At 40.0% G+C, this 13,240-nt stretch overlaps 1 protein-coding gene across 17 annotated transcripts in view; it reads right to left on the reverse strand.

The window, feature by feature from the left end:
• The window catches only part of LOC138738776 (RCC1 and BTB domain-containing protein 2-like), a 241,865-nt gene that overhangs the window by 66,330 nt on the left and 162,295 nt on the right, over nt 1–13,240 (reverse strand). For 7 of the 17 annotated variants that reach the window (XM_069889680.1, XM_069889681.1, XM_069889678.1 and 4 more), the window contains 2 exons: nt 5,751–5,877; nt 5,345–5,478 (listed from right to left, as the gene is read on the reverse strand). In XM_069889680.1, coding sequence (XP_069745781.1) covers nt 5,345–5,478; nt 5,751–5,877 — 261 coding nt within the window. Of the gene's footprint in view, nt 1–729; nt 880–3,015; nt 3,090–5,330; nt 5,479–5,750; nt 5,878–13,240 lie in introns of all 17 variants that reach the window. The other 10 variants (XR_011341726.1, XR_011341725.1, XR_011341728.1 and 7 more) reach the window with 7 other exon arrangements.

The raw sequence follows: 13,240 nt of genomic DNA on the forward strand, positions 1-13,240 counted from the left end.
TTCCTCTGTTTGCGCGAAAGCTGCACTGTGATTCTGGGAGAACATTCTCGGCGACACTAGGTATTATTCTATTTAGGAGAATCCTAGCGAAGATTTTGCCTGCAATGGAGAGCAGCGTGATTCCCCTGTAGTTTGAGCAGTCTGATTTCTCGCCTTTGTTTTTGTACAGGGTGATGATGATGGCATCACGAAGGTCCTGAGGCAGTTTTCCTTGGTCCCAACAAAGCTTGAAAAACTCATGCAGTTTGTCATGCAGAGTTTTGCCGCCAGCCTTCCAGACCTCTGGGGGGGGATTCCATCCATACCTGCTGCTTTGCCACTTTTCAGTTGTTCAATTGCCTTATATGTCTCTTCCCGGGTGAGGACCTCATCCAGCTCTAGCCTTAGGGGCTGTTGAGGGAGCTGTTAAATTCATTAACTATTTAACTCCCATGTCTTCAGCACTGGAGGCATCTCCCCCATTTCACTCATCTAGTTAGGTGACAACAGCACATTGTTCAATATTATATTTATATTTAAACTCAAGTTTATTATCATCCAAATGTACAAGTACAACCTGACAAAACAGTGTTCTTTGGTACTCAATGCAAAAACATGCAAACTCACATACAAATACATAAAAATAAATAAAAATTGTTAAAATAAATAGTAGAGTCTCAGAGCGTTTGCATGAGCAGTTCATCAGTCATTCACCAGTCTCACTGCCTGTGGGAAGAAGCTGTTTCTCACCCTAGTAGTTCTGGCTCTGATACTCCTGAATCTCTTTCTCGGCGGGAATAGCTGGAAGATGTTGCCTGCAGGGTGATAGGCGACCCCATCGATTTTGCTAGCTCTCTTCACACAATGATCCTGATGGTCATGTCAATGGAGGGAATATCACTGACATACATAAAATATACATATTGGATTAACGGATTGAAATAACAACAAAGGTCCTTGGACTAATTTTTATAGATTTTTTGTTTAAAGCTTTCTTTCTTAGGTGTTAAACAGGAAAGTCTGCAAAAGGGGGTGGAAAGGTAAAGAAAAGGAGCAGGGGTGTGAGAGGAAGGGGAGAGGATAGATTTAATGGAAATTGGAGAAGTTGATGTTAATGACATCTGGTTGGAGAGTGCCCAGATGGAATATTAGTTGTTCCTCTAATGTGAGGTACCCTCAGTTTGGCAGTACATGAGTCAATGGATAGACATGTCAGTGTAGGAATGGGGTAGAGAATTAAAATGGTTGACCACTGGAAAATCCCTGTTATTGCAACGGACAGCGAAGGTGCTCAATGAAACAAACTCCCAGTCTACGTCCAGTCTCTCTGATGTAGAGGGAGCCACAACAGGAGCAACAGATTCACAAGTGAAGTGAAAAAGAATGCTGTGATTGTGGTAAAAACAAAAAAGTGCTAGAGTCTCAGCAGGTTCAGCAGCATCTGGGCAATAAAAAATTGAATTCCTGGTATGACAAAGGATTAAGATATACTGGTGATTGTTATGTGGAGGCATCTCTTACATCTTTTGAAAAATTAAGAAATAAATATGGAGTAGCTAATGAAGCTTTCATTTGTTTTCACCAGCTAAGATCATTCCTAAGAGAAAGATGGGGGCCAAATTTACCTGAAATTAGTGAAATCGAATGAGCAATTTGGCTGGGGAATACACATAAATTTATAACTAAGATTTACTATGCTCTCCAGAATGAAAGTGATTGGATCTAAGTGTTGCAACAATGAAAAAATGTTGGTCTGATTGATGTTTGGATAGCATGACTTCAATTATAAACGCAAGATACGGATTAGTTCAATATAATTTCCATCACCAATTATATCTTGTACCGCAGAAGCTGCATAAATCAAAACCTGAAGTATCAGAGATGTGTTTAAGGTGTGGGACAGAAATAGGAACATTTTTACATGCTACGTGGTCATGTGTGAAGTTGAGTCCTTTTTGGCAGGATATTACTGAAATACTAACAAGGATAACAGTGGTGGCCTTCGTGGGTGACCCTGAGCTTTATCTTTTGGATAACTTTATTGAAATAAACAATAAATTAACTAAGTTCCAAATTTAATTTGTTAAAATAGCCGTAGCAGTTGCTAAGAAATGTATTGCGATTACTTGGAAATCTGACTCTCCCCTGTTTTGTTTGATTTTTTTAAGAAAAAGTTTATATACTTTAATATTGGAGAGTTTACTATGGATATTTGTGATAAAAATACAAAAATAAAATATTAAAAAAGATCCCTCTTGGACACAATGGCCAAGCTCACCAATGCCTCTACTTCTTCAGGCCTGAAGAAGTAGGAGCATCAATGATGAGTCGGCTTACAGAGAAGAGATTGAAAGGCTTGTAAAATGGTGGAAGAGCCACATCCTAAGTCTCAACATGAACAAGACAAAAGAAATGATTGCAGACTTCAGGAGGATGAAGGACCTCTCCCCACTACATATCAATGGCTCCGTTGTCAAAAGAGTGGGGAGCAGTCCATGGCATCTATTTAAAATATAACCTATCCTAGACCCACACCTACACTTCCTAAAGAGGTTGAGGAGGGCAAGACTACTGGCCACCTTCCCAACAAGTTTCTACAGGAGAAAAGTACAGAGTGTCCTGGCTTGGTTTGGTAGCTGCAAAACATCAGATCAGTGATCAGTACAGAGGGTGATTAAAACTGCTAAGAAGATCACTGAGGTCTACCTTCCCTCTATCAACAATATCTACAGGGAACAGTGCTTTAATAGGGTTCAGAGAATCATGAGGGCCCTCACCATCCAGCCTGCAGTATCTTTGAGACACTACCTTCAAGGAAGAGGTACAGGAGCATAAAAACCCACAAGTGGTGAGTCTCTTGAACAATTCGAGAAACCTGCAAATTATTTATATATTTATTATTTTGCATGGCTATGTATATATGTTGTTTGTGTGTAGGGTGTGTCTGACCACGATGGTCTGGAGATATGTTGTTTCATCAGGTTGTACATTCAGATAACAATAAACTTGATTTGAACTTGAAATTTGGCACGTTACCTGATGCAACTTCTACAGCTGCATCACTGAAAGTATCCTGCCAAGATGCATCACTGTGTGGTATGGGTACTGCTCTGTTCAAAACACAAGAAAAGGCAGAATTATGAACACAGCTCAAACCGTTACACTAATGTCCCCTCCCATCTATCGACTTGATCTACCTTTCCCATTACCTTCAAAAACAGCCAACATACAGTAAAACCCCTGGTGTCTGGCACCTATGGGGATTGGTAGATGCTGTATAAGTGTATTTTCCATTTGTTTGAAACTTACCCTTGCAATGCCTAACTGCATTAAATCTTTTTAAGATTTAGACATACAGCATGGTAACAGGCTATTTCAGCCCATGAGTCCGTGCTGCCCAATTTATACCCAATTAACCTATATCCCTGGTACGCCTTGAATAGTGGGAGGAAACTGGAGCCCCCAGGGAAAACCCAACCAGACATGTGGAAAATGTACAAACTCCTTACAAACTGCACAGGATTCAAACCCCAGTCCAGATTGCTGGTGCTGTAAAGGCTTTGCACTAACTGCTACGCCAACCGTGCCATCCTAATTAAGAATAAACAGTTTAAAAGACAATAATACCATACAACACTTACTCTGAGGAAACTTCACTTGCATGAATGTATAAACTTTAAAGCATTTGACTTTATTTTCAGTTTGAAACATGTAACAGTCCCTGCATCTGCAAGTTCCTTCCCCTTCACAGAGGCGCTCCATAGATGAACAATAACATTATAGATAATTAACCACACCCTCCCCAAGTTTACAGATAAAGCCTCTGACTGAGGCGACCATTACTGAGCAGGGATAAGGAGACACTTTAAGAGTCACTCCAACAGCGAGTGGCATCAACCAGTTCTTCATCCTGGGCGACACCACTGCTGTTTCACACAACTTTATTCAAACTGCTACAAGCAAATCACTCTGCTGGCTGAATATTTGCTTCCATCTTTACCAAAGGTATATGTGTTACTTCAGAGAAAATTTACTTTTACAATTTTAAACTTGTGTATTATTTTATTGTTATTTATTTTCTCAATTTTTTGCCAGTTGCTTGGGGTTGCCATTGCTTAAATTCCGGATACCAGGAATTTGACTGAACTTAAAGATTCATTCCACCTCAGTGCACTCGCTTCACACTCTTCCCATCAGAAAAAAGTGTGAGATTATGTACCACCAAATTCAGGGACAATTTCTTTCCCACCGTTATCAGACTCCTGAAAGAATATTATTGCTGTAGCTCTGTAGAAACTGATCTCTCTGTGTAACTCTGCACTTCTCTGTCCTGTGTTTTTAACTGCTTTACTATATATAGGTTGATCAGATGGATTGCTCACAAAACTGCATCATAGAGCCTTAGTCCATATGACAATGAACTTGAACTAACCAATGAACTAAAACTGGCACATCATTGGAGAATTGAGGGTGAACCAAATTACTTTCTGACAAGATTTTACATTAATATGCTAATGTTCAGTGTGTACTCTTTCCAACAAAAATATCTGACTAGTTGTTAAGCATTATGGGACTCTCCTGACCCTTCATCTGTGAAAACTGTTCCTTAACGAGGCAACATTCTTTCTTGATTCATCGAGACATGCAGATTACTGAAATTTATTCCCTCACGGGTATTCATTGTTCTCTATTAAAAGGTAATCATTATTTAGAAAGCAAACCACTGTAATTTTTCAATTTATGAGAGATGCATTCCTGGAAAACATCGTTGAACCAAATTTTCTTGAGGGAAAAGGCAGGCAATACACATTATGGGAATTTTGGTACAACATATTCTGTTGCCCAGTGTGGCAGGTAATTCATGATAGTGATAAACAGCTTTAATAAATCATTATTTTGAAAATTCACATATCAAACATTTGTACATCCAGAAATATGATTACCAAAAGCATATTTCATCTTATGGACTGTCCCCTTGCACAGTGTTCAAATAAGATAGGGTGCCTTGCACAATAAAGTCACAAGATAGCTCATATGAAATAAATAACTTACTATTGTACATAAAATAAACTATTATAACATCTTTGCTACAAATTATACACTTTTGATGATTTTGGAATTAACTTATTAGAGAATCCCAGTATACAAGATCTTTCTGATTCTTAGTCTAAGGATAGCCTGATCAAAATTAGTGTTCTTGCAAAGTTACAAGTACTGTAATGGTATATACGCATCAATAACCTGGCACTCCTAGAAGGCTAATTTTAGAAATCCTTCCCCAAAGCCTACCTTTCTCAGGAGAAAATTCACAGTTCTATCCTTCTACTTTTAGGAAAATAAATACAACATACCCAATGTACAGTACCTATTGCATCCTCGGGAGGCAGGTTGACAGAGTCTGTGTACAGGTATTCTAGAAAGGCACGGTACACTGGATAACTAAACTGGTCAATTTCAATCACATCTTCGTCATGCAGCATGGATCGTAAGTGTTCACACCTGCACAATTTAAATAATAAAGCAAAAGATACAGAACTTCCATAATGAAGAAGTGATGCACAGTGTTATTTATATCTTAATTCATTCTGGAAAATAAATAACTTGAATATTTAACAATTCCAATTGAAATACTAAAAACTCATGCTGTGGTTACAAATTGCATTTATTTTTGAAAAGAAAACATGAATGAATTCATTTTTAATTGGAGAGTGAACCACTTCCCATATTTAACAAGTCCTGGCAGGACCCTGCTTAAGAATTTAGGTTGTTACCTTATTTTGAGAACAGCTTTGTGAGCATGGAGAGTCTTTCCATCTACAAGAAATTTTAAATCAGATGTTGCTGTGCTGTCAAATTCTTTCTTCATTGATTGTGCCACTGTCAAATGATTGTCACTCTCTGCAGAAACAGAAGGGTGGGTGAAAGAGGAAATAAAATTCAATTTGTTACTCTTTCTCAAAACAAAAATAAATATTTATTTGCAAAACTAACAATATACAAAACCCAACAGTGTAATTTTTTTTCAATGTCGTGTATAAAGTGGTTTAAGATTATATTATTGTCTTAAAATATTTGAAATTACTTCACCCAAAAATAATTTCTTCTATTCTCTGGTATCAACCAGAACAAAAGTTAACACTTCAGAATTTACTGGTCCACTTTAATTTTTTTTGTAAATTGCAGACTATTATTGGGAAATTATTGGGAAAAGTTTTGTATTTCAACTTTGCAATCCCAAATATGACATTAGTTACATTAATACATTTTTACACAGGGGTACACAAGGGTACAGAAACAATAACACGGAAATAGGAATTCAATGTTTGTCCACAGCATCAGCAGTACATTAAATCCCAGGTGCCTACCCTGTTTCTAAGACTTTTTAATCACACTTTTTGACAGCTATGTTTCACCCAGGCTGTATATAATCAATTCAAAAAATTGAAACTATAGAAACCAGAAATCATTCTTAAGGGGGTGGTAACAGGGCACAGTGAAAAATGCTAGTGCATTAGGCAGTGAGTTCATATCTGACAATCCAAGAACTTTCTTGAGGTTTATCTGGGAAGGAAGGTAACTGAGTACATCTGGATGCAATTTCATTTCCATCAGGCATTTAATAAGGTAGTGTAGCCAAATGCAACAAAGAAACACATACACTCACAGTGTGGGAGGTTAAGCTCTGAGATTTATTGAGGCTGGAAAGGCTCCTTTTATACAGCTGGAGTTCCCGCCGTTTGTTTGATTGGCTGACATCAGCTGCATGAATAACAATAGCAGGCGAGAACATTCTTGCATGTGAATCCCCTTCTTCCCAAGCCTGTCATTGATCTGTGAGCTGGGCAGCTTGGCCCGTGCCATTTTAGGGCTGCTGGTCTTGTACTGCTCCAGCTTTCAACCGCACCGGTTCGCTGTGTTAAGGGATGTGTTACAGTGTGTTTACTACCCCGCGCGCCGCAGGATGTGGCGGGCCGCCGCAGAAGCACATAGAAACCTGTCACATTAGAAGCTCAAGAGGTGGGAGTGAGGTGCCAGTTGCATATCAGAAAAACCAGTATTGGTCAGTCAGCTAATGACAATATATATACCAAACTGGCACAATAAGTCTTAGATGATGTTTAATGTTAATTCTTCCCGAACATGAAAAAGAAATTTCTCACAAAATCACTCCTAAATGCAACAAAATGCCTTCTACTTTCAAAAATGTCCTAAAAGCCCATTTCTATGACCAGCTATATTCGCTATTCTTTCTTGTTTGATTTGACTTTCTTTTTCCTTGTCCTTTTTGTGAAATATTCTGGCAAATTGAAGCATCATAAATTAAAAAAGAAAGTCGCGAGTTACACAGCATTCTTGATGCAGTAAAGATAGATACATAACTAATTTTTCAGGCCTAAGCCCTTTATTAAAGTATGAGCAAAAAGCAGACAGGCACCTGAATAAAATGGTGGAGGGAGGAGGAGGAGGAGCACAGACACACAGGCAAGAGGTCATAGGTGGATAGAGTAGGCATAAGAGAAAAACACTTAAGTGATGAGGGAGGGGATAGCTCTCTGAATGGATAGAGAAGTGGGTGGAAAGTTGGGGAAAGGAACTGGGGATGGGGAAGAAAGGGAGACAGGAAAAGGGCCTAACAGAAATCAGACAATTCAATGTTAATGTCATCCAATTGGAGAGTGTGCAGACAGAATATTAGGTATTGTTCCTTCAATTAATCATAAATACAAATTTTGTTTTTGATTCCATAACTACCATGGGCAGTAGCCATGATCTTTGAGTCATTTTGGCCACAGGGGAGGTGCTGGAGGATTGGACAATGTCAAATGTCGTCCCCTTGTTTCAAAAAGGTAATAGGGAGAACCCTGGAAATTATATACCGGTGAGTCTTAAGTCAGTGATGTGGAAACTATTGCAGAGGATTCTTAACGATAGGATCTATGACCACTCAAGAATACTGAGCGTGGCTTTCTGAAGGGAAGATCATGCCTCATGAGCCTAATTGCGTTTTTTAAGGCAGTACCAAAAGAAATTGATGAGGGTGGGGCAGTAGATGTGGTCTATATAGATTTTAGTAAGGGATTCGATAGGTTCTCCATGAGACTTGTTCAGAAAGTCATGAGGCATGGGATCCATGGAACCTTGGCTGTGTAGATTTTTTTTTAATTGGCTTGCATGTAGAATGCAGAGAGGTAGTGGATGGAAACTATTCTGCCTGGAGGTCAGTGACTAGTGGAGTTCCACAAGGATCTGTTCTGGGATCTCCGCTATTTGTAATCTTTATCTATGACCCTAGATGAAGAGGTGAAAGGATGTGTCAATAAGTTTGCGGATAATACGAAGGTTGGAGGAGTTGTAGATGATGCTGAAGATGGTAGTAGGTTACAAAAGGATGTAGACAGGATGCAGAGATGGGTGGAAAAGTGGCAGATGGAGATCAAATGGTTAAGTGTGAAGTGATGTACTTTTGAAGGTCAAACGAGAAGGCTGAGTACAGCGTTAATGGTCGGTTACTTAAGAGAGCGGATGTACAGAGGGACCTTGGGGATCAAATCCATGCATCTCTCAAGGTCGCCACGCAGGTTCCAGTTCACCTATCATAGTAACAGGTCTACGGCGAATGCCATCTCACTAGCTCTACGAAACATTCTGGAACACCTGGAGAGCAAAGATGTTTACATCATGATGCACTTTATTGACTACAGTTCGGCATTTAACACCATCATCCCCTCAGAACTGATCAGCAAACTTCAAGACCTGGGAGTTCACACCCCACTGTGTAATTGGATCATGGATTTCCTCACCTCCAGACCACAATCAGTGAAGATTGGTAAGAACTTCTCCTCAACAATCTCCATCAGTACCAGAGCACCACAGGGCTGTGTTCTTAGCCCCCTGCTCTACTCACTTTACAACTACGAATGTGTGGGTCGGTATGACAATAACACCATCTACAAATTTGCCAACGATACCATGGCAATGGGTAAAGGATGGAGATTGAAAAATTGGCTGGATGGTGCACTGATAATAACCTTGAACTCAATGTCACTAAAACTAAGGAGCTGATTGTTGACTTCAGGAAAGGAGCCGAAGGTATACAATCCAGTGATCATTTCGGGATCAGAAGTGGAGAGGGTGAGTAACTTTAGGTTCTTGGGTGTCACTATCTTGGAGGATCTTTGCTGGACCCAACACGCCAATGGCATCATGAAGAAAGCATGTCAGTGCCTCTACTTCCTCAGAGCTTGGGAAGGTTTGGGATGACACCAGAAACCCTGGCAAATTTCTATAGGTGTGGTGGAAAGTGTGCTGACCAGTTGCATCACAGTCTCGTATGGGAATAACAATACTCCTGAGCGTAAAGCCCTCCAAAAGGTAGTGGACACAGCCCAGGGCATCACAGGCAAAACCCTCCCCACATCTACAGGGAACACTGCCGTCGAAGAGCAGCACCCAGCACACGCTGTTCTCGCTGCTGCCATCAGGAAAGAGGTGTAGGTGCTACAAAACTTGCACCACCAGATTCAGGAACAGCTGCTACCCCTCCACCATTAGACTCCTGAATGATAAACTCAATCAGAGACTCATTTAAGGACTCTTACTTATGGATCTTATTTTCTTTTTGTTCTCTCTGAATTGCACAGGCAGTTTGTTTACACTCGTTATCTGTTTACAGTTCTTTGTTTGTTTACATATGCACTGCATGCCTTGCCTGCAGGAAAAAAGAATCACAGGGTTGTATGCAATGTCATGTATGTACTCTGACAATAAATCTGAATACAATAGGACAGTTAAGAAGGCCTATGGGATCTGGGATTTAGTCGAGAGGTCATGTTGCAACTCTACAAATCTCTGGTGAGACCACATTTAAAGTATTGTGTTCAGTTCTGGTCACCTCATTATAGGAAGGACATCTCATTATGGATAGGGTGCAGAGGAGATTTACCAGGATTTTGCTTGGATTGGAAAATAAGTCTTATGAGGCAAGTATAGCAGAACTGGGACTTTTCTCTTTGGAGTGAAGAAGAATGAGAGGAGACTTGATAAAGGTCGACAAAACTCTGAGAGGCATAGACAGGGTGAACAGCCAGCACCTTTTTCCCAGGGCAGGAATAGCAAACACCAGAGGACAGTTGTACAAGGTGAAGGGAGCAAAGTTTAGGGGAGACATCAGTGGCATTTTTTTTAAGAGAGTTGTGGACACCTGGAATGCCTTGCCAGGGATGGTGGTGGAGGCTGAAACATTAGGGGTATTTAAGAGACTTTCAGACAGACACATGGACGAAAGAAAAATAGGTGGTTACAAGGGAGGAAGGGTTTAAGTGGTTTATTTTTTTGGAAATGAATATATACATGAAGGGCTAAAGGGCCTGTTCCGTTCTGTAGTGTTCTATAGTTAAGATTCAGTTGATTTGTACTGTTTCATTACATCAAAAGAATATAGGAATGCATTGTTTAGGCATAAAGGATTTGAAACTGCTTTTGTTGTATATTTTCATAATTAAGAAATTAGTGTCATGACAGGTAGGTTGAAGAATACACATCATGTTAATTCATGAAAAGCTACAACTTGTAGACAAATGCATCATTTCATTGCACAACTTGTAAGTTCAATAAGATTTTAGGATATGCCCGAACACGCTCCTTCAACCATGGTTCTCTACAGTGCACTGCCACTTTTAATCGCACCCATTACAACCTCCCTACTATCAAGGTGAAAAGCAAGTGATCTCTGTTGTAGAAGCTGTAATAATGTTCCTGTTTCTAATTCTGGGAGAATCTTCTGCTGCAGTTAAAGAAATATTGGGATCATTAAACTGTCACAGACCATTGAGGTACCTTTACACAATATCTACCCTGACCCACCTAACTGGTAGGAAGCCAATTCTATTTTGAAATTCAACAAACATGAAAATATAAGCAGGTTCAGACAACGTGCGGGTTTGTCTGTACCACAGGTTTGAGAGGAAGTATGATCAGGGCACAGCAGCATAAAGAACAAGTAGAATCTCACAAAAGTGGTAGTTCCTGCAACACTGCAGCAAAATTCTCTACCATTTCTCTTAAAAGTGCATGTGGTAATAACCACATTCACATCCACAGTTTTTTTTTTTTCTTTTTTTTTTTTTTCTTCTTTCTTTGGCTTGGCTTCGCGGACGAAGATTTATGGAGGGGGTAAAAAGTCCACGTCAGCTGCAGGCTCGTTTGTGGCTGACCAGTCCGATGCGGGACAGGCAGACACGATTGCAGCGGTTGCAAGGGAAAATTGGTTGGTTGGGGTTGGGTGTTGGGTTTTTCCTCCTTTGCCTTTTGTCAGTGAGGTGGGCTCTGCGGTCTTCTTCAAAGGAGGCTGCTGCCCGCCAAACTGTGAGGCGCCAAGATGCACGGTTTGAGGCGTTATCAGCCCACTGGCGGTGGTCAATGTGGCAGGCACCAAGAGATTTCTTTAGGCAGTCCTTGTACCTTTTCTTTTTCACATCCACAGTAACACCAATAATAAAGGACAACATTCTCACTAATCTATACTTCCTTCCAATCTATGCACTTCTTTTCTCTGGAAACAAATCACTGAAACCACTGGTGTTCCTTTAGTTTGAAATAGAGGAATTTAAAAGATATTTATGTATCTTGGAGAGGAATCTGCAGATGCTGGTGCCCAATGCATTCGCTGCCACTGTCCTTCAGTTTGTGAGTGATTTCTGTGATGAGTGACGACTCTCTTTTGATATTGCATAACTATGTACAGTTCAAAGCTCAAGTCAGGAATGCGACAGAACACTCCCTATTTTCCTGCAACTCTAAGAACATTCAAGAAGCTCCACATTCAGATTCAGGTTTATTATCAGAGAATATTCATGACATCACATTCAACCCTAAGATTCTTTTTCCTGTGGACAAGGCAGAATTACCACTTATTAGCCGTGCAAAAACAACCTGACTCAACGTAAACAAACTGACTGTGCAATACAGAGAGAAAGGGAAAACAATCAATGAAGTGCAAAAGTAAGAGTCCTTAAATACGTCCCTGATTGAGTTTGTTGTTGAGGAATCTGGTGGTGGAGGGATAGCAGCTGTTCCTGAACCTGGTGGTGCGAGTCTTGTGGCATCTGTACCTCTTTCCTGATGCGAGAATACAGTGGTGGATGTGGATCCTTGATGATTGCTGTCACGGAAGATGTTCTCGATCAGTCAGAGCAAAGCACTCTGCTTGAATGGCATCTTATTTACCACTGTAAGCATTTACTAGTTGATTAACAGGGAGCACAGTTAGTGTAGCAGTTAGTGCAATGCTGTCACAGCACCAGTGATCAGGACCAGGATTCGAATTCTGCACTGTCTATAAGGAGTTTGTACATTCTCCCCATGTCTGCGTAGGTTTTTCCTGAGGGTTCCGGTTTCCTCCCATCATCAAAATGTACCAGGGGTTGTAGGTTAATTGGGTGTAATTGGGCAACATGGTGCAAAGGTTAAAACCTTGTGTTTTTGATTTAATTTTGTGCCTGTCTCTTTAAGAGAACTATTGTTTGTAGTGTTACCATAGTGACTATGATGTAATATGTCATAATATCTGCCCAGGCTAACTGCTTGCTTTCATTTCTACAAGCTGTGAAGGAAGCATGAGCACGAGAAATTTTTGTATCTCTTTAAGATTTTGTATCTAAGTTTTTGTCTCTCTATATCTTTGTATTTTTTATACAGTAAATGCTTTGTTATTCATCATTATGAAAGTCTTGTGGCAAAGCTATCAAAATGTTTATCTGTTCTATCAACAAATTAAAACTACATAAAGCAACAGCCACAAAATTCGATTTTTTGGATTAAATAAATTTGAGATATCGCAGCTCACGCTTTGGTAGATGATATTTTGAAATTAGGATATATTAGAATAAGCAAAGTGTCGTCTATACATGGGCTTGTGGGCCAAAATGGCCTGTTACCATGCTGTATGTCTAAATTAAAAATTAAAATACTGTATGTATTTTGTTGATGTTATACTGCAGTCATGATGTGGCACTGGTGAAGCTAGGGAATGCCAACCGCTCTGTTCTAGATGTTGGTGAGTTTCTTATGTATGAGTTGCTTTTATCCAGAACATGCTCTTGAATTGAAATTTTTAGAAGTTCTGAGACTTCCAGAGGTAGGGTCACTCACCACAGAAAACTCGACTTCTGACTTGGAAGTCAAATAGGAAGTACAGGCTCTGACGGCTGTACCCTTGACTCCCTGTTAAAGGATAGGAAGCACAGGCTCTGACAGTTGTAAC

This window comes from Narcine bancroftii, chromosome 7 (assembly GCF_036971445.1).
Source record: "Narcine bancroftii isolate sNarBan1 chromosome 7, sNarBan1.hap1, whole genome shotgun sequence".
In the NCBI taxonomy this organism is placed as follows: Eukaryota; Metazoa; Chordata; class Chondrichthyes; order Torpediniformes; family Narcinidae; genus Narcine; species Narcine bancroftii.